This window comes from Anser anser (genome assembly GCF_964211835.1).
Source record: "Anser anser genome assembly, chromosome: 1".
Lineage (NCBI taxonomy): Eukaryota > Metazoa > Chordata > Aves > Anseriformes > Anatidae > Anser > Anser anser.
Genome location: NC_139720.1, coordinates 67,995,501 through 68,017,512, shown reverse-complemented (window position 1 = coordinate 68,017,512; position 22,012 = coordinate 67,995,501). Strand labels below are relative to the sequence as shown.

The 22,012-nt window shown below is 36.3% G+C and overlaps 1 protein-coding gene across 10 annotated transcripts in view; it reads left to right on the top strand.

Moving 5' to 3' along the window:
- Positions 1–22,012, top strand: part of EPS8 (EGFR pathway substrate 8, signaling adaptor) — a 134,147-nt gene that overhangs the window by 70,383 nt on the left and 41,752 nt on the right. For all 10 annotated transcript variants that reach the window (XM_083831210.1, XM_083831208.1, XM_083831211.1 and 7 more), the window contains 5 exons: positions 9,194–9,284; positions 10,371–10,444; positions 19,078–19,145; positions 21,069–21,230; positions 21,394–21,543. In XM_083831210.1, coding sequence (XP_083687336.1) covers positions 9,223–9,284; positions 10,371–10,444; positions 19,078–19,145; positions 21,069–21,230; positions 21,394–21,543 — 516 coding nt within the window. In that variant the 5' untranslated portion in view covers positions 9,194–9,222. The remainder of the gene's footprint in view (positions 1–9,193; positions 9,285–10,370; positions 10,445–19,077; positions 19,146–21,068; positions 21,231–21,393; positions 21,544–22,012) is intronic.

Here is a 22,012-nt window from a genome sequence, read left to right as displayed (position 1 = left end):
GCTATGGGACGAGAAATGATTGTGGATTACCTGATTGGTGTCTAGGGGGTATTTCGATTAGAGGAGAAAACATATTTTTTCTAGTGCATATTTTCCAGTGACAACAAAATCTTATTTTATTTTTTACAGTATTAAATTGAACATCACAATCAGCTCACTCATCACCCCTGGGTGATGGCAGTACGGATTCCTTCCTACTTTCCAGGTGGGAAAATTGAACAGGTTTTCTAAAAGTCAGTGAGGCTGGTGTTAGGTCTTAAAATAACTTCTGATGTAACTTGTTCTCCAATTCTCTTTAAAAATTAATTTTGTTTTCTTCTGCCTTGTCTCTCTTCTGCCTATTTTCAAAGTCCCTATGGTTTTGTTTTTGTTGTTAGTTTTCTATATGGACACTGTGAATCCAGCCCCCTTCTCATGGTGTCTCCTACAGTTAATGAAAAATAGAAGAGATAATGATCAATTGAGTGACTGGATGGTGATTTAGATACAAACTTTCAGGAGCAGCATTTTTCCCACATAGATTAAAAACACAGTATTTTTTTTTTAGGTTCCTGAGTTTGAAAGAAATAGGGTTCCTGTAAAACAGGGTAAATTTTAAAGATAGCATACTTTTCAGTTGTTAGTGTCTCTAAACCAGCTTCAGTTAAATGTTGAATGTGCCCTGCTGTGAGGAAGGGCACAGAGGTTGCTGTCATACCATACAGCTATGTAACCACATGGCTTTATGGACAAGTACTGCTTCTGTGTTCTGTGCATGCATGAAAAGTGAAAACCTGGTCTCTCCTGGGAGATACACTTGGAATGATTTCATCCTCTCCAGGTAGCATGTGTTAATTTAGTACTTTAGTGTATACGTGATGTTGCAAGGTCATTGAAAAATATTAGGGGAATATTTTTAAATTACTTCTGAGAATATGAAGAGTCTACTGCCTCTTAAAGTGTTAGTATTTCTTGTTTAAGCCCAAAAACTTGTTATGGTGGCATTAGTTTTAAAACATCTTAATTTAAACTCATGAGCTGTTACATACCAGCCTTGTGAAGCTTCATTTGCTGCCATTCTTGTACATTACTTGATCTAGATGAAACTAAAGACCTTTCTTAGTTGGGAAGTTTGAAAAGTTAATCAGCATCATTGGAATACCTTATGTTATTTTTTTGTTTTAAAAGAAAAACTGTTAAGCTTGCAAGTAAGATGTGGATAGCTGGTTAAGCCAGTTTCATTTGGTTAACTTGCAGGAGCAAGTAGTAATTTAACCATGAGTTCACTCATCTTTTAGCCAGATTAAGAGGAAATTTTTATCTGAAACAAAAACAGACAACACTTACAAACATATTCTTGTTCATTTTTAGATGTCTGCTACCTTTACAGTAAGTGTTCATTTTTTTACTTTTAAATTCTTCTAATTTCTTAATGTTTTTACAAGCACTTCACTGCAAGAAAATATTTAGAAGTAATTCATCAGTTACAGTCATAGCTTGTTTTCAACCTGAAAGTAAAAAAGTATGTTCAAATTTCATGAACCTTTTGACATGTAGTTTCTTCTGGGTAGTGGGAACCCTACTCTCATGACATCTGGAAATAAGCACTCTTTGCACACTTTCTTGCTGAGTTTTCTGCTGATCTATCTAAAAGTGCACAACAGTATAAATATTATTTATAAGTTCTCCTTTTGAAAGTCAGATTGAAGGTTTGTTGATGGTACACTGCAAGCTGACTTTCAAATCAATGTCTGGAGTGCCCTCTTTTCAAATCTAATGATCTGTTTGTAGTGTGCTGTATCAAGAAACAGAAGGAAATAATGAAAAAAATCAGAGGGTGTGAAGAAGAGATATAAAGCTATGGTGTCTTTGCTAGCTCAGTTGTATTCACTAGTTAGTGGCTCTAAATTTTTTATTTATTTATTTATTTATTTATTTTTGTAATATAATAAAACCTGAGGAAATTATTTTACATCTCTCTGCAGGTGGAGATATTGAGAGCACTGTTGCAGCCATGTTGAAATAGGATTTGTACCCTCTGCTAGTTCGTGTGTCTTTGTGTGTGCTCTGAATTTTGGTGGATATTAAACTTGGATAGAATTTTAGTTTTCAGGTTTCTGTCTTCAAACTGTTCTATAGCTGTTCCTTGAACACTGGAAGGGGGAATTTAGTGATGGTGCTGGGCACAGCAAATGTGTTCCCAGCCTCCTTTCTGTGAGCCCACACAGGTGCATGCTGGCTCCTGGATGCAGCGGATGAGGCATTGAATTAACTTCTGGAGCAGTGTGCCAATGGCCCTTCAAAGCTGTGGCCTCTTGAAACAGCTTCTTCTTTGGTCTTCTTTATATACTTGAGCTAGACGTAGCATTGACACTGATTTTTTTGTTTGTTTGTTTTCTATGGTACATTTTAATCACATTTTTCTACCTCCTTCTATGAATTTCTTCACGTGCCATAGCCGCCTTCCTCTTTAGACTGTTATTCTATGTCTGTGGTTGTTTTTGCTTTTTTGTTTGTTTATTTTGGTGTGTGTGTATGTGGTGGGTTTTATTGTGTGGCTTTTGTTTTATACAAGATACTGGTCTTCCAACACTCTGATGCTTTCTGTAAGGTCTGTATAATTATCCTGATCTTAGTAATTAATACTCATCATGCTTTAGAGGGGGTGGTTAATTCTCTAATTAAAAATATCAGTGAGTCACGGGTTTAATGCTGGCATATTTATTAACGTTCCTTTGTAACAATAGAGATTTTAAGTCTTTGAAGCTTTTGTATCTGTAAAGCTGTTTTATTTTCTTTCAGTAGGGGTAATTATAAATCATGGCCCAGACCTGAGAGAAATGAATGGAAGTAGGTTACCATGTCTGAATAAGACCCTGTTTTCAAGCAGGTTCTCTATTAGTGTGTCAATACAAACAGCTAAATCTGTGAACAGAATCTATCTGAAGTTTACTCTTTCTTTTTTTTGCTTTTTAGCTTCATGTCTCCCCTTCCTCCAAATAAAAGATCCCTATCTTAAGTATATTGTCAGAATGTTTTCTTAACAATGAATCGCTGTAAAATATCATAAAAACAAAAATAAAATTTATGGGGCCCTTTCTATCTTGTTAGTTTTCCCAGCAGAAAACTTCTCTTTCAGCTAACAATTCTTGCTCTGTGGACTTGTCTTGCATTAACATATCCTGTCTCCTATGTTGACTGATAATTACGTTTCAGAATTTTCTTAAAAAAATTATCCTTTCTATTCTGCTGACAAGAATACTCCTGATGAATTTAGCATACTCCTACTGAAGGACTGGGGGAAAAATATTAAATATCAGAAAGTGTGAATAATAACCAAAGCACTTTTTTCAAATTGAAAAATCAATGTTGATTGAGCTCACTTGCTGCCCTGTTGTGTGGAGCTGAATACATTTGTAAATCCCTCCTGCACGGTGCTGTGTCTCCTGTCACACGGTGTTATCTCCCTCCTGGCCAGAGCCGTAGTCATTCATCTGTCACTGTCACTAGATTCTTGAAATGCTCGTACCTCTCTGTCCCCTGATCTCAGTGGGCAGATAATATTCTATCTGTTCAGCTTTCTATAAGGAGCAAAATGCAGGGTGGGGGGAATGTCCACTCATTTCCTCCTCACCCCCAGATTTCTTTAGCAGGAAACCCATTTAGATACATTACATCCACCAGAAGGGCTGATTGGGAATGCACTGAAATCTAAGCACAGGATGCAACTCAATGCAGATTTGTAAGACACAGTGTAGCATAATGCCAATGGTCATGCTGGACAACTGGTCTAGATTTGGAGAAGACCTGAAAGTAACAACTTTTTCAAAATGAATTTATAGTGGTTATTGTACTTAACATATTTACTTGAAGACATGGATATATACCAGAGCACCTGTTCTTTCTGAGAAAAACTTCGACCTCCCTCCCCGTCCATCATTAATAGAGTGGCTTGAAAGAGGCAAAAGGGACAACAGCCAGAGCAACGGTGAAAGAAGGCCAAGTCTTTTGTCTTGAAATTGCATCACTTGTTAGGTCTAGCTTTCAAGTTTGTGTGTTATGTTTACCATCATCTTTTTACTATCCTTTTGTTGCTCTAGTCCCCTTAATAGGAAATGGAAAACATTATACTTTGAACCTGCTGCCAGCCCAAAGAGTAGCAGTTTGTCTCTGAGAAATTCTGATATCAATGTGCAGACGATGGAAAATCCCCAATGATCATTTCTGAAGCAATACCTACTTAAATGCACGTGTGTGCATCTTGATGTTTGTCTAGAGGCAGGATGCTGAACAGAGTGCAGAAGGCATATTTGCTCTTGGTTGTTGTCTGAAACGAGTCTTGAAGTAGAGGGCAGTGGCAACATTTCATTTGAGACTGTCTGTGACTTCCAGCAGGAGTTTCCCATTTGTAAAATCTGTGGTTGTGGTGAAGATAGAGAACTAGAAGTTAGACACAAGAGGACAAGACACCAATACAAAAGAACATAAGGAATAAGTGAAGAAATGACTTCAGTGTGGAGGTACAAGGGGATTAAAAAGTACCAACTAGCATGAGGGAGTAACATGGGTTTGAAGGAAGGCACATGTGGGTGAAGAGGGTGAATCAAGAAGCAGCACATGAGATATAAGAAATGAAACAGCAAGCAAGTTTTCAAGATCAGTAGCACTGAATGCTGTGGAATAGCAATGCTAGGCATTTTTATTGAAGCTATAGTGAGTTACAGCGTAGTATGGACTCATCTGATTTTTTGTTGTTTTCATTGTCCCTTCCCCCCCCCCCCCCCCGCTTTTGTTTTTTTTTTTTTAAGGGGAAAGGTTGGAGAGATAGGGTCCTTTTCTGACTTTGATACAATGTCAGATCTGCTACAGATAAGGGTTACCTTGTAATGGTCCACTTGCTTTTGTTTAGGCTGGAGTTACAGTCTGTGCCTGTTATCTAGCTGAGGAAGAATCTGTGTGTTTTTTGGGACATGTGGTAACAATGGCTTGTGACTAATAACATTTTCTTAATCCGTAGATAATTACTGTTCCAGCCATTCTTGGCTTTCCTCTTCCTTCCCGGGCATCCTCCTCTCTTTAACTCTCCCGGCTCCTTGCATAATGTCTAAAAACCCCACACCACTCAGCTGTGGTTTTTTTTTTTTTTTTTTCCTTTTCCATTTGATATAGTGATCTATCTCTGGTGAGACTGATTGATTCAGGATGAGTGGAAAAGAGCACCAGTGTCTTCTATATCTCATTTTCTATAATGAGATAGTTCTGCCCTTCTAGAAAAGGGATTTTTAAAATAAATTGAGGGATTTTGTTTCCTTCAAACTCCTGCTAGGAAATTAAATGGCAGGACGTGTGAGTTGTCTATGTGTCAGCTTATTCTTGCACACAAATTATATTGCCTTCATTAGGATGCTGTGCTGTAAGGTGGGGAAGGCAAGGAGTATTTTAGGATTTGGGCATGTTTTTAATGAATATTTATGACCAATGAAATCATCTTGTATACCACTGCTATAGTGTCCATATTTGAGGTTAGCCCACCAGTAACTGTCAACTGAAGAACCGAGTTACATCTTGCTCAGAAATGGTTTGTCATTTACAAAAACTAGACCTTTGTCATTTATGTTGCTGCTTACTATCAGTATCTTAGAGTCCTGCCAAAAATAAAGCTGATTACACTGGTGAAGTCCTGGGTGGATTCTTTTTCTTCAGTCTCAGATCCTGCCAGAAATGGATTGTTTTTTGTTTTGTTTTGCATTAAAGAATTTCCTACTTAAAACTATTTTTCTCATGATATTTATTGTATGTATTTTTAATATACTTCTACATAAGTATTTTAACATTCATCTCACTACTGTTATTTTTACATATTTTCTTATGATTCTTTTCTTCCTAAATTCTTGTTTAGTTTTCCTGTTTTAAAATATTTACTGTTCAGAGCAGGCTTTATTTCTTCTCAGGATTCTCAGAAAGGCATGACCATGCTTGGATATATTCACAAGTAAACTGTTGATACTTCAGGTCTACTTAAAGAGGGATTGTACAGTTAATTTTGAAGGATGTTTATCTTAAAGTCTACGGTACCAGTATATTTTACCATGAACTGCTGGCCTGAGGTGAAAGGGAAGATTAAGGAGGAAGTGGAGTTTATTAATAGACTCCTGGATGACAAAAGCTTAGCAATGTGCACTGGTTGACTTTTTCTGTGGGACTGGTTGTAAGACATGAAAGAGTATTTGAGATGAAAAATACAGCAAAGAAAGCTGTACAAGCGCATAGTAAGTGAAGCACTACACTTCGTTATTCTTTTAGGTTTCTGCCTTGTCTCCATTATGCGCCTAAGAAAATTTTAAAGTGTTTTCTTAAAATATTTTTTTCAGAAATATTTAGACTGAGAGAGATGAAATAGCATGATAATTTTGGTGGAATCATCAGTACCGAGGACTAATTATGAATAATGACTGTGAAGGGTTAGATTTTATTCACATTCAGGAGCTTTCTTCAACAAAGTTACGAGAAGTACTGTGTAGGCTCTGGAATTGTGCCGTCAAAGTAGTAATCTTGATGTTTCAAAAGCATTTGATTTCTTCTAATGGCATAAGAGATTGGAAATACCGTTGGCTTTACTCAAATCAAGTAGAATATGGTGTTTTGTTTGCAAATCAGCTAAAACTCCCTAAAACTTTTGTGCTTACTTGGCAGAAAAAGGTTTCATCTCCCTCTCCCTCTCCCTTCCTATCTCCCTCTTCCTTGCTTTTTCCCTGAGACAGACAAAACTTCTAACTTTGGTTTTGTACCATCACTTTATCCCAAATGTAGTTTTAAAGCTTTTTGTATTAATGCTAAGTGGTGTTACACCTTACAGCGAGCAAGTATTTAGTCAAGGTATTTTCTTGTGATGTGAAAATTTGCTGTTCAAGGTCATTGTTGCTATAAAACTTGCAGTGTATTATGCTAATTTCAAAGACTGAAGCTTTGACTTCTAAGATATTACTTTCCTTCTACTTAAAATGTTTCACCACTATCATAAAATTAAGTGGAGTAAAAGTAACAAACCTAATATGTTGCTGATTAAGAGGAAAAATTATGTCAGAGAAGCAAAATAATTTTGATTTTAAAAAATGTGTTTGTTTGTTTCCAGATAACTTTAAAATGAGTTGTTGAGGAATTTGTGATTTGAAAAATCACAGGTGGTAAATGGGTATAGAGAATAAAGTAAGAGTCATCTTAATAAAAGTATGTGTGGAAAGTATATGAAAAGAGGATACTGAAAAATAATAGACATAATTTGTGGAAGTTTTATGATCCACTCACTCTTAGGAAGCTAATCCTACTGTAAATTGTTAAGCAGTGTGTCAAAATTGAGCAGTGTTTCCAGATTATAAGAATTAATAGCCAATATGAAGTGTCAAAGAGCTTAATAGCAGCGTGATCTAGAGAACAGCAGTCTAAGTGGCTGTGTTCTGTGTGTGTATTAGAATGGCACAAGGAGTGCACAATGACCTGGCACATCCTGCTGTATAAATGAATATTTCTGTTCTTTCAAATCATGGGTCAATTCCAGGATGCTTCCAAAAGGTTGTAATTGCTGATGAATTGAACAGTGCTCAGCATGGGGAGTCAAGTATTGCATTGTATGAAAAGTGGCTTAAGAGCAACCAAACATGCTACCAAATTGGATACGTGATATGTTATTGGCGACACACAGGAGAGCTGGAAGTAAAATACGCATCTGTCAGTAAAGATCTTTTGCAAGGAGCAATCAAAGATCTAAAAGCAAAAAAAAAAAAAAAAAAAAAAGAAAAAGAAAAAGATTACAAAGTATGTGCTTGCTGTAGGGGAAATAGCACATTTCCACATGGTGACAGTCGGCATGTAATCAATATAGCTCTGTTCTAGTTAGCTTTGCTAACTGTATCTCAGGTAAGAGATGTCAGGTGAAAAAGATATAAAAATGACTCTGTGCTGGGTGCAGAAGTCTCAACCCAGCTTTTAAGCCTTGAAATAGCAGAAGGCTTTGGAGCTGAGGACAGAATTCATTTTAGATTTGTGTTTCTGCGTGAAAGAGGAAGGGAGCAGAACACATACAAAGTGCAGTACGCGCTGTAGATCAATTGGCTGCTGCTTCATTGTAAAGCAGGAAGAGAACAGTTAAATTAAGCAGTAGGCTGACAGTGATTCAAAAAATAAACTGCTTGTAAAATGGCTTTAGTACAACAAAGCAGGTTGTGCTTACCTTAGGAAATGGAACGTCTGTTGGATACAAATTTTATCTTACATATTTCTGAATAATTTGTGGAGTTGAAGTAGTTTTTTCTATTTCGTGACTCTGGATTCTAGGTAGTTATTCAAATATGTATTTAGTATACACATATGAAAGAATATTTTCTCATGGTAAATTCATATAGTGATTTATTAATTGTAATATGAAAATCATTTTCCAGAGTCAATTTTAATTTCAATAGTATGATACTAAAGGTGGAAATTCTTTTAACTCTTTCATCATGGCTTTCTCAGGATTGCTATTATATGAGAGCTTCATTTGGCACATCAAACTTTCAGGAAATTACATGATGCTAAAAAAAAATTATATATTTTATAATATATGATAAAATATTATAATATAATATATAATATATTATAAAATATATAATATATTTTATATTTTATTTATATATGCTAAAAAAAAATTATATATTTTTTTTTAGTCCCAAAATAACTAACCTTGCAAGTTTTCTCCTGTGATAACAATTGTGTTTTGTTTTGATAATGCATTTTCTAAAAATTCAGCTGATACATTTTATAGAAGAAATATGTATCAAAAATTCATTTCTAAAGTTGCTTTCAAATAATTGAATTGTGGTTTAAACTCAAGCATGCTTGATTATTAAAGTTGCCATTTGGAACATCTTGTCCACTTCTGCAGCAGATGTTGTTCTTTGTTTAGTCAGCCTTTTATTTTAAAAGTTATTCCTAAAGACTATTCTAATGGCTTAATTCACCAAATTATAAATTATTTGAAGCAAAACCAAATTTCAACTGGAGGAAGTTCTGTAATAGGTCTTTAAGGTATTGCCACAATACAAGTAATAACAATTGAGCTTGTTGATGCAATTCCTTTCCCATTTCAGCCATAACTTTTTCATTAGGTTTGTATTACATCTGTATTAAACCTTCATCTTTTTAGAGACTTCAATTCATTTGCTGCTGTTTCTTTTCGCAGATCGTTTCCCTCAGTAAGTGACAATAAGAATGAATGGACATATATCAAATACCCCTCCTGGTGGATATGGAAGTTATTCTCCTCAAATCAAGTAAGGTTATGCCTTTGATTTTCCTTCCATGGACAAAAAAATAGTTTTGTGTTTTTTTTCCTTACACGTTCATTTCAGATGGAGCCACGATTATTAGAGTTCATTGGAATAATACAAAGGCAATTTCCGTAAAAGAGTGTTGCAGCTTCCCAACTATGTTAGCAAACTGATAGTTAGTAACTGACTGATTTTTCTATCAGTGTAAGGGTAAAGTTGTATTAAGGAATGTAGTCATCTGGCACAGAAAAATAAATTGCTGTAGCCACAATATAATTCGTACATGACTCAGAGAGGTCTTCGTATGCCTGAGCTGTTTAAGGCTAGCTCTGAGTGAATGCATTTTTGTGCATCAAAGATGAGGCTGCTCTTTCCATCTGTGAGAAAATACCATATCCGGGTAAACAGAACTGAACAACTGTTGCTTTCCTTGAAAGTGTTACCTTTTCTGAGACAGAAGGATGTTCCATGTGTCAGAAGCATGGCACTAGGCTCATTCACACCACTAATAAGAACTGGCCTAATCTGGTGCAAAAGAACATGTATTCCTGTATGGAGCAGGGCATCTGTGCTATCATCTGCTTCTCATATTGTTGTCCCTTCACAATAAGTTTGTATATTAATCATTATTGCTGTTACCCTAGAAGGAAGTTGGATTGTCTTTTCATTTGTTGTAGGCAATGATATGCCTTTTATTTTTTATGAAAACCACATAAAACTGTTAAAAACAATTAACACTTGTGTACACAGGCAAAAGGCAAAATCCTACTAAGTCTTTGGCATAGTCTTCATTATTATTCCTTCATAGTAATTACTCTTACCTTATGGTAGTGTTTATATGTATACCACACCCCCCTTGTGCATGATGTTGTATTAATGCAAAAAAAATAGCACAGAAAGGCTTCCAGCCTAAGACAAATACACTTAATTATATTCATGATGTGGAACCAGTATCCAGTGGCATTACCTCTGTTAGCAATGTTGTAGGTGTGTATAGCCCTACATAAGGCAAGGGTTTTATTCAATGCCTGTGTCTTTGTAGCAAATATATCTATTCAGAAGTTAACCAGAAATGTTTTTTCCTTCCAGTGGCTATGGCTCACCAACATTTGGTCAGGCAGAGAGGGAGCAGAATTCAAGAACAAGTGCAAAGGCTCTTTATGGTAAGGTGGCATAAAGTCACTGAACTTTTATGTTAGAATTGTTATTTAAACATTGATTGTGATGTCTTGGTATATATTTTATTTATGTCTTTTATATAGTATGTATACAAAACTGAAATGTGTATATATATGTTTATAAGTATGTATCTCATTATGTATCTGTCAATATGTATTAACAAAATAAAAGAATTAAGTGATTTTATTCTTACTAAAGTGATAGTTTTCAACAGTGATTTCTGCATCCTGTGTATGTTCACTTGACATACTGATTATGCGTGCTGACAGAAAGAGCAGGTGGTAACAGAAACCAGCAAGAGACATTCTGATGATTATTTCATCTGCAGATTATTTCTTTGGCATGCATTTCACTATTTTCATTTTATATCATCCTAATCATTTTTCAAAAGTGCATGTTTTGAATGATGTGGCAGTACTAGCAAGTATTTTAGCCATGTCCTTTAATCTTTGTGGGCTTTTAAAATGATACCTGTCTGAAGTTTTTCATGTCAAACATCATGGAATATTTGCATGTAAGTAGAATATGTGGACAAGTGAGTAAATTTGAAACATATAATGGTAAACGGCCTTTTACTTCTGAAATAATTGAATTCAAGTATTAATTGAAAATACTGTTTAACTACTGTGTTACAGGTGGCTACTGTAAAATGAGTTGTTGGTTTTACTTCCATTGCTAGTAGATAGATCACAAAATTGCAGTTGTATTTGACAAGAACTGCATGAAGCAGAAGATTCAATTTTCCTGGAGCTTCAAATAAAGATACATTTCCACAGCCTTTAGAGAGGAGTTTGCACATTTTACTGCTTCTGCTCAGTTTTCTATACATAAACTAGGCTGTCAGTATCACCAACTGTATGAGCTGGAGAAAACAGGAAAAATACCTAAAACCTTTCTCAAATTCTAGGCACTTATATATTACTTTTAAGAATCATGTTACCATTCTGCTGCATCTGTCATGTGTCTTCAATGTTTTTTCCTTTGCCATGCTTAGGAATTTTTTGCATTGTGTCCCAATGGAGTGGGAAGCAGTTAAGTGGTACAGGAATTGTTAAAAATTGCATGAAGTGTTTATTATAAAATATTTTATTGATTTATAATTAATAGCTAATGTATGTATTTTGTTTGACTCATGAGACTGAAAGACTATGAGAAGATTGAAGGTCTCCTAGCTCTCTTTTTATATTATGTACATGTATACGTCATGCAACTATACCAGTTATGTAAATAGTTCAAGCCTATGTATTTAATAGATTCACTTATAGATATCTAAATAGTTTTAGTGTAACTAACATGGACCACATTGTTTTTTTTTTTTTTTTTTTTTTTTTTTATGAAAGCTGTCAACGTAATGTTAGCAGCAAATTTTGTTCATGACAAACTTCCTTTTCTGGAAGTCATTTTCTGAATGTTACTTGGACTAAAGCACCTATCCATGGATATCAACAGGTGAAAATGGTACCTGGGCTCCTAAGTCACCACTTAATCTTGAATGCAATTTTTTCCAGTCACAATGAAGATCTTAAAACATCTATCTATCTATCTATCTATCTACATATGCATATATATATACATCACGGCATGAAGTTTAACTCTTGAGTCCCAGTGCTTATTTTGGTAAGTTTATTCATGATCGTTCAGTCCTTCAGTCTTCAGGAAGAAGGCTGACTGCACTGCTGATTGGGAAAAGAGGCTGGAGTTTTATTTGTGTTACAGGCAGTTTGGTTAAAAAACAGACTGCAGCCATTGCTATCTCTGATGTGGTTACCTGATAGCAAAAACTTGTTTCCAACTGCCTTTTCCTGTGTCAAATAATCTCTGTTTTGACCCACTTCCTGCCTGAAATGAAATGTTTTCTATTTGCATGATAAATGTCCCCCTGAACTAACAGGAAGGATGCCCTCTACACATTCTTATGGGTTTTATTTCATTATTAAATTCCTCATCTCTCCATCTGAAATGGGTTTTGGCTCATACTGTCATCTATTGTTCTAGCATTAGCTGTCTTCTGCATTTCAGCACGCAGGGAGACGTGCAGCATCGGTTGGATCCAACAGCCAGTGCTGCAACTGGGGGTTTGCCAGTGAGTGACAAATTGCAGAGCAGCCCCCTTTCCTAGCAGTCATAAGCTAGGGTTTCACTCCAAATTGTTGGACTGTTATTCGGTACAGAATTGGAAGATTTTATGAAAGCAACTGCATCAGAAAAGACCAGGTGTTTTATATATTGTGTTTATATTCTCATGGCCGTGATTAGGTGCTAGCAGTGGAATTGCATGTGTATCTTTGTATTGCTCAAATACCTCATTCAGAGCAAGAAATGTGCTGTAATAGGGGTCTGTTAAAATAAGCCATCCATGTAACATTCTTGTGTTATTTGATACCCAAATGAATTAAACTAATAATTGACTACTAAACAATACACCTTCTCTGATAGCTAGCTGCATGTAGCCATCAAGGAGAAGAATGATAGCAAGAATTTCTGAAAGTGATAGTGTTTACTCCTCTGATACTGACATTTGTTTTTAAACCAAGTTTTGACCTTTCTCCTTGGAGGTGTAGATCACAACTCCTGCACTTTGCTCTGAGTCTCAGTTTTTTCCAGCTGCTGCAATATATTCTTAAAGGGGTATCAGCAATCAGTCCAATGCAACCATAAATACACAGTAGTACTAAGTATTGTGGTTTTCTGCTTGTCAATGTGTGGTAATAATTTACACTTGTATCAGGGTTTGTAGGGCAGTTTGTGAGACACTTAATCCATTTCCATGTCGACTGCTATCTAATTTCAGAGCTTTGTCTCTTTTTACACTATATAGACATTTTCCAGTTTCCCTATGGAAGCATGAGATACGATTCACCGTTATCCTTCTTTTAACTGTCATAACTGGAGTGCTGATAACTTTTATTACATCTTCTATGCAATTATTTGTAAGATATCATTGGAAGTCTAGGCACAGGAATTCTTCATTTCTGTTTTAGGCTCTACGCACTGAAAATTTGTTTGTACCTAAACATAGCATAGCCCTAACCAGCACCACTTGTGCTTTGAGTGAAACTTGTTTTTTTTTTTTTTTTTTTTTTTTGTGAAGACTCGGCCTCCGGACTTTTACATTTGGAAAGAATTACCTAGATAAAGAATCTACCTAGATAATCTACCTAGATAAAGAATTGGATTTGTCTTAGAATCATAGAATATCTCGAGTTGGAAGGGACCCACAAGGATCACATCCAAATCCTGGCTTCGCACAGGATCACTCAAAAAACAGATCCTATGTGTGAGAGTGTTGTCCAAATGCTTCTTGAACTCCAGCAGGCTCGGAGCTGTGACCACTGCCCTGGGGAGCCTGTCCAAGTGCCCACCACCCTCTCAGTGAAGAACCTTCTCCTGATACCTTGATGTGATTTTTCTGTGGTCTTCTTACTGGACAATGACAGAGTCAGACTGTGGTAGAATTTATTAAGCAACTTTCTGATTTGCCATTTAGCTGTAGCCTCTTCCAGTGGAAAAATGGGTGAGAGAGGACTTTAGCTATGTCAGATTCTGTACATAGCTCTGCCTCAAATGACCTTGGGCAAAGCTGGTGTTTTCGTCTGAAACCATGGAATAGTTACCTTTCCAAAGTATGAAATGGTCAGAAATAACTGGGGAGAGCACAAAGTTTTCGGTGTAATGAGGGCAATAATGAGTCTGTGTAGGGTACTGCCTAGTGTATTTTTGGCTTGTCCAAAAGCCTTTCATTGAGAGTTTTTTCGTTTGTTTTTGTTATCTGGTGTTTCTGTGGCTGCTTCCAAGTTTAGTGTGAAGTCAGCACCTTTTCACATCTTTTTAAAACCAGAAATGTGGTCCATCCCGGATGATTGGTAAATGCAGTAAGTTCACAAAGACTAGAAGAGCCACAGCATCACTCCATATCAGAAAGAGGCAGGAATATTAGTTTCTGTGGATCAATATTTGTGTTCCTTTGAAAAGCTTAGTAGCTAGTAGATCTTATAGTCAGGGCCTATAAGTGAAATGCTGTTCTGCTTTTAAGTTTATTGTGCTTGCCTTGTGAGAGATTTTATTTTGCTCAGATTCCTCCGGGTTGCTTTTGCTGTATATAATTGTGATTAAGAATTTGACTCCGGTGTCTTCTACTGTTATTCTTTTTATCTCTGCTTTCATGCTTTCTTTTATCAGAGGGAGAATATTTTAGATAAATTGTGTGCAATGTATCAGCTAAGTTTGAACTTACTGTGCTATGAAGGCTGCACTGTTTTACATATTGGATGTAAGAGCTGTAATAAATAGAATAAACAGGAAAAAAAGAGAAAAAATAGAAAAAAAGTTGTGATTGTTTTATTCATTATATCTCAAAGCCTCTGTTGTAGAATATCACTTTAGCTGCAATAATTCTCTTCATGCTTGAAGGGACCCATGAGAGACTGAGATTGATCGGGAGGATTAGGAGAGTGAAGTGGAACATATAAAACATTTCTTTTTTTTTTTTTTCAGTGTAAGGACTTGAACCCAGCCAGCATCTAAGGACCTACCCTGAGTGAGTTGTTTGGTCACTACCCCTCTCTCACTGCGCAGTGGGATAGAGGAGAGAATAGAAAGAGCAAAAGCAAGGAAAAAGCTCATGGATTAATAAGTGAGGGGAAAAAGAACTAAAAACAAATAAATGAAATAAAAAACAGCAAAGCAAAAGCATTTTGTATTATATACTACATACCAGCCTCCCACAGGCAGATCAATGTCCAGCCAGACTCTGAGCATTAGGTACTTTGGAAAGACTACCCCTCAGTTTTATTGTTGAGCATGGGTTTATTGCTGAGCATTACTTTATATGCTGTGAACTTCTGGTCAGTTTGGGTCAGTTGTCCAAGCTGTGCCCCCTCCCAGCCTCTTTTGGACCCCCAGTCAACTTGCTGGGGGGCAGAGAGAGAAATGGAGAAGTCCTTGATGCTGTGCAAATGCTGCTCAGCAGTAGCTAAAACCTAGGTGTGTTATCAACGCAATTTTAGTCACAAATCCAAAACACAGCACCATACAAGCTGCTGTGAAAAATTAACTCCATCCCAGGCAGACCCAGTACATTCAGTAAGTGAGCAAATTCATGAAAATGAGTCATGCTTATTTTCAATAGTAGGGTATGAGTTATTAACATTTGAATATCATGTAATAAGTCAAGAGATGTTTTCTGTTATTCTGCAAAAGCAGTCAGAATTGTATCAGTGAATATTTTGCTTGAAGTCCAAGGCAGTGGAACACATCAACAGAAGGGATACAAAGGGTTTATGTAGGGTTTATGTACTCCTTTCTGAGGGCAAGGTGAGAACTTGCAGAGATTTTTTTATTTTTTATCATGTGGGGACTTTATTCATTCGTTTGCATCCTTTATGGCACTTTTGTCAGTGCAGTTTATGCAAGGCAACCAGTAAAACTATCTCTCTGGGAACATGGGTTATTAGCAGCCAGCTTGATAATATGGGGAAAGAGACCTGCTTGCTAAATATTAAGTTATAAAAAGGCTGAAAAACAAAGGTTAAAGAAAAACTTCTTTAGAAGCAGCTGAAGAATTTTGCCTCATGCTAGGTTGCTTATTAGAAGTTGTATTTTGAAGGGTGAATGATTCAGGATGGATGGGTTACCCATAATATCTACCTCCAGCTACTTTGTGGTGGTGTTGACAACATTCAGAGCTACTACAGGCTACTTTTTACCTCATTCAAAGCCAGAAAAATGTTGCAGCACTGAACAGCAACTAAGAGCCTGTGAAGTGTTTCCCCCCCACACACATTTTTTTTTGTGCGTGTGTGTGTGTTGGTCTGTAACTGCAACAAGGCTTGGAAGCCTCCCCAGGTTTAGTTTGCATGCTTTACTGTGGAGTTTAGGTTGCACTGCTTTCCTGGACTCTGGAGTCTGAAAGTCTATAAGTTACATGTTGCAGTGTTTTCAGAAGAAGGGCTCGTTGGACAGATAGCAAAGGTAACTCACATCTCTAACAGGTTCTAATAAACATTCTGCCAGCATAAGTGTGTTTAAAAAATAAACGGGTAAATGGGAACTGTTGCTGAACTCAAAGTAGACTGTCAGTTGTGGTGACCATATTTTTTATTTGTTAACACAGACACTGACTGACTTTTGCTAATTCAAATTCTATCAAAGTTCTTGTTACTGTCCTATTGTAATTAAGAATGCAGAACTTCGGGGGGTCTCCTTTGCTCTCAGATGCAGGCAGTCACAGCTTTTATTATCACTCAGAAAGCTCTCTTTCTTAATACAAACACTATTATTCTCACCATGACATAGTGTGTTGAAAACCTTGCCATCTTGTCTATTGTGAGTGCTGTGCTGTTCTGTGGAAGAGGATGTGTTAATCAGTGCTCCAAGTGTTCTTGGATATCCTAATGCAGAACAAAATTTCTGTGAATCAGAGCAAGGAATCTCTTGCAAAAGTCATTCTCTGTTTTTTAATTACTTTGGAGCCTTTACTTACACCAGGATGTCTTTATTTAAAACCACTCCAACTGTTATTGTTTGCAGGATTTTTAATCCTTACAGTGGTTATAAGATTTTGTATCCTTGTGTAATTTGATATCATTAGAAATAATGCTCTTTTTTTCACCTAATAATAGTAATAATAATCAAAGTTGAATATTTGATGTGTTGTTAGTTGAGACTTTTTTTTTTTAAGGGTATTTTCTTTCTTACTAGACAGTGTTTGACTATCATTTACAGTCCATTAAAGAGGGTTGTTAACTGATCCCCTTGGAGGTGCAAATCATTCTATGTAGTTAAACTAGATACTATTTTTTTTTAATTCCCTTGTTTTGTTAGGAACAGATGGACTTTACTTCTTCAGATCATCATCCAAACAAAAAAAGAAAGGTAGCAAGTCAGACAGTACTGCTTCACTGACTGTTTTTGTTGGGATGTGCATGTGTGTGTCTATTATCCTTAAAAGAACAACAACCAAATAAGATGCCTTAAATAACATGCTGCAAAAGCAGAAATATTAGTTACAATTGGAATCAATGCAGGTCCTCTGTCCTGGGATTTAAGATACGGGGTGATGAAATTAAGACATCTATTTTTTAACAATTCACACACCTAGTTAAAAATTCTGATAATCTGTGGCATTCTTCAATTTGGTGTTTGCATTGTGGACTCCTCTTGCTAAACCAAGCTGAGTAGCTGTGATAAGGGAGCAGGATAGCTCTTCTTCATGAGCAGTGTTTGTCATTGAGGAGAGGGCCCATCAAGCCAGGGAGGGGTTTCAGAAACTGGGTTGTCTTTCGTGAAACTCACTGAGGATTGGAGAGGTAATGGGTGTGATTCTAAAAGGTGACAAAATACTTCCAGACATTACATCTGTAAGTGTTGGCACTTCTTTCCTTGTCAGTACCTGAAATTCCTGTATGAAGGAATCCAGGTCACAGACAAGCTTTTTGCGGTGTTGCTTTTATGGCGTCCTCACTACAGATCTCTGTACATCACAGATCATGTGTTTGGTAGTAGGTAGCATTTTTAATTTTGGAAAAAGGAACTTATCTCTGGTGGTGACAGAATCACACGCTCTTATTTTTGCCTCAACTACTCCAAATGGGTCTGATGAAATGAAGGTAACATCAGTTGCGTATATTTTCTTCCAAACACAATAAAACTGCCTATTTTACTTGAAGATCAGAAATGTAATTAAATGGAGATTTAAAAAAAATATATGCAGAAATTCCTTGTACTTCTTTTGAACAAGTCTCCTAGTGACTTTTTAGACAAAAGTCCCAGTGTTTTGGATTGGGCACTTTAGTGGTTATGGGGGTAAAAAAGAGAAAAACCCTCCAAATGTTGCATTCATCTTTTTTTCTAATAAAGTTGAAAAGTTCTTTTTCTTTTTTTTTTTTTTTTTTTTTTTCAGCATTCATCTTAATTCATTATTTTGTGGTGTGGGTGTGTGTTGTGTCCTCATCTTGCATTTCCCCTTCCCTTTTCCCCTGGTTTGATACTAATCTATTGTATGGAGTAAAAGGCAAACAATGTTTCTGATTTTGCAGCATTTTGTTTGTCAGATGAAAAATATTTATGTTCTGAGATATTTAATTTGTATTTTGTTGCTGCAGCTTTTGGCTTTTTTTTCCTTCCCTGTTTTTCATGTATTTTTCTACATTAGTAATTCAACAAACTGAATACTCTAGGAAGAGATAAGGAATGACTCAGGTCTCGTTTGTGTGTGACTTTGTTGTTTTCCAGATTTAGCATGAGAATTATGTTTATATCAGAAAACACTTTTGCTTTCAAGTGCATTCACACAACTATAACAAACCTAGTTACCATGTTGCTACCAAAGTGGTAAGCCAGCGATTTTAATAGTCAGGCTTCCCAATTAAGTGTTTTCCATCAGAGCTCTACTCCCATCCGGAGTCAATGAGACAAGAAAACTGGCTTTTAACATGGATGTAAGTACGATGCTTGTGCTGAACTATGAAGGTTTTTCTTTTGAATACAGAAATAAACAGCAGCTCACCTTCTACTTTCATATATATGGCTAGTCTTAAGCATCTTTGAGAAGTATCCAAAACACAGCATGATAAGAGTTTGAATGAATAATTATTCTTTCTTTTCTCCCTGTCTTTAGAACAAAGAAAGAATTATGCACGGGACAGTGCCAGCAGCATATCCGAAACTTCGCAGTATCATGTAGAGGTGAGACAAGGATGTATGATAAGGCGATGTACCAATTACAACTTTTGGTTACGCACTGTGATTTTTGTTTACATGATTTTTGAGGATAATATGCTTGAAGACATATAAATCTTGCAAAATATCCTGCCAGCCTGAGGTCACTTCAGAACAGATTACACTGAAATGTATCAAATTCTCTAGCTTTGCCATAACGAGCTGGAATTTTTATGTAGAAGAATGTAAGCAAAGTTGTGTGTAGTTTGGCAAAGGGACAGGGCTTCTCAGTGGGATCACAGCTCAGTGTGTTATGCTGCCCTGTCTCTGAGCATGTCTTGTTGCAAGGATGAGGCAGCTGAAAAACACTGTGCTGTTGGCGAGGCACACTGACTGATATTTTAAAGGAATACCTTGATCATTTATAATCAACAGAGGGGCTGGGATATTTAGAAAGAGCTGGGTACTAAGCCCTAAAAGCCTTAGTAAGTCTATTGTGTAGTAGTTTAACAAGTACATTCTGCCTGCACAGTTTCATCCCCATTGAGAAACGCAAAATACATTGCTTCTTGTCTTAAACTGCTTCACAGAAATACTGTATGCTGCTGTCATATCTTCTTCAGAAATAGCTATGTTTAAAATGTTCAGCAAAGTAAGCCTGTGTGCCTATACATCATCTGTTAGGCACTTCTGAGTGTAGTGCCTCATTCCATAGTTTCTTTGGCATAAACTTTCTCCTGCTGCCATCAGAACACTGTCATAGGTTAAGATGAGTCTTGCAAAAACCTTAGATTGTTCATTTTAGCTGGGTTTTAAATTTAGCTGTAAGTCGTGAAATTGTATGCAGAAGTGCTTCTATCCTATGATCAGCTTCCAAAGGAACATTAATGTTGCTTTTAATTGTCTGTCTGTCTTCAGTTTCTACGTAACCATTTTCATACTCTACTGGCGTAAAGATTAGTACTGGTATTTGAAGTCTAAGCCTTCCTGTGTGAGCAGTCAGTAGAGTTTGTTTTAAAATACTTTGATTATATACAGATCGTATCTACTCTTTTGTCTGTCATTACTAAGTGTGTTTTTTTCCTGTAATAGAAGAAAACTCACTTGATTCTTTTAAGTTATTTATAAAGTGGGTATGCAGGCATATATTTGATTCAACTTGAGTGAGTGTATCCAGATCTTAAAATAAAAAGTGAAGTTAGAGTTATGCCTGGATTAAATTAAATAACTTTATGAGTTGTCTTGCATGTCTGACATGTTGAAGGAGAAGTTGTCAAAAATGTAATGACAGAGGAGCTAGTTGAAGTGATGTCTGTGAAGTACTGTTTAATTTCTAGACCTTTAATGGAATCTGAAGAATGTTCCAAATTGATGGTGAGGAAAAATAGTTCATATGCTACATCTTTACTGTGATCTGCATAAAACAAGCAACTAGCCTGTCTGTAGGGTATCTCAGTCAGATGCAAGCCCTTTGCATTTGCCATCAGTGTGCTAACTGGCAGTTCTGGAGGAGATGAGGATGTTCCAGGTCAGGGTGGTGGTGGAGGAATGTTGGCAGGCTGTTTCTGGGCTGCTACTGCTGAGGTTTCTGAATTCAGCTTGCCAATTGACACAGGTTTTCAATCCTCAGTAAAGCTAATTAAATACTCAAGATTCAATTCTAGCCATGATATGTGGAAGATGTTGGAATTTGCCTTCAAATGTAACCAGTACTGTAGTGAGGAAATGACAGGGGATGACAAATAGTGAGTTACAAAAATCGTTTGACTTAAAATGACATTACAGACTGAACAACCTCGCCTATAGCATATTGGTGGGATCTGTCATAAACAAAGGCACTTCGATTCAGGAATTATTTGTATTGCTCTTTCATGACAATTTGAATACTGACATTGCCTAGTGATAGGGAGAGTTACAGGTTCTTTCTTCATTGTTTGTACCATTCACTAGCACTTGACCACCTTTGTTCTGGACCGAAAAGAGGCGATGATTACAGTAGATGATGGAATAAGGAAGTTGAAATTGCTGGATGCCAAAGGCAAAGTGTGGACTCAAGATATGATTCTTCAAGTGGATGACAAAGCTGTCAGTTTGGTGGACTTAGAATCAAAGGTAAGATCTGTGAGTGGCAGTCTCGTTTTCAGAGAGAGAGAAGGGAAAAATGATGTATGTAAGGTTTGGTATTTTAATTAGCTTATTATCACATTCCCTTTTTAACTCGTAGCTTTTTTTTTCTTTCTTTCTTTCTTTTTTTTTTTTTCCTCTCTTTCGGCAGAATGAACTGGAGAATTTTCCTTTAAGCACAATTCAGCATTGCCAAGCTGTGATGAATGCATGCAATTACAATTCAATTCTTGCATTAGTATGTAAAGAACCAACTCAAAACAAGCCAGATTTGCATCTTTTCCAATGTGATGAGATTAAGGTAAGGTGGTAATGGAGATTTGCTGTGACTTATTTGAATGGGGGAAATTTCATGAATTAGAAAGTACAATGGATGAAATTAAATAAATGGATTCATACTAAATAATTCTGTTCTTTTATTCTTATAAGTATGTTTCAAGTATAATGAATTTATGATTTGAGCACTACTTTATGTTAGTAAATGCAGCATGGTATGTCTTGTAAGAGAGGTGTGAGTTATGTATATAAGCTGAATCTTTAGAGCATGTGCAAATATGTTGTTACTGTAAATATTGATTCTTGGGCTCTGTAGCTGTTCATTTAGGTTTGCAAATGAGTAAAGCTTTGGAATGTGTATAAGTTTTGTGTTCACAATTCTGAAGAAAGTGGTCTAAAATAGTTTGAGTTATCTCAAATATATTTTATAATCTGGAAAGAACTCATTCTGAGTCTTACCTAATCTTTCCCCTTTTTCTGCTCTTTTTGTGTAT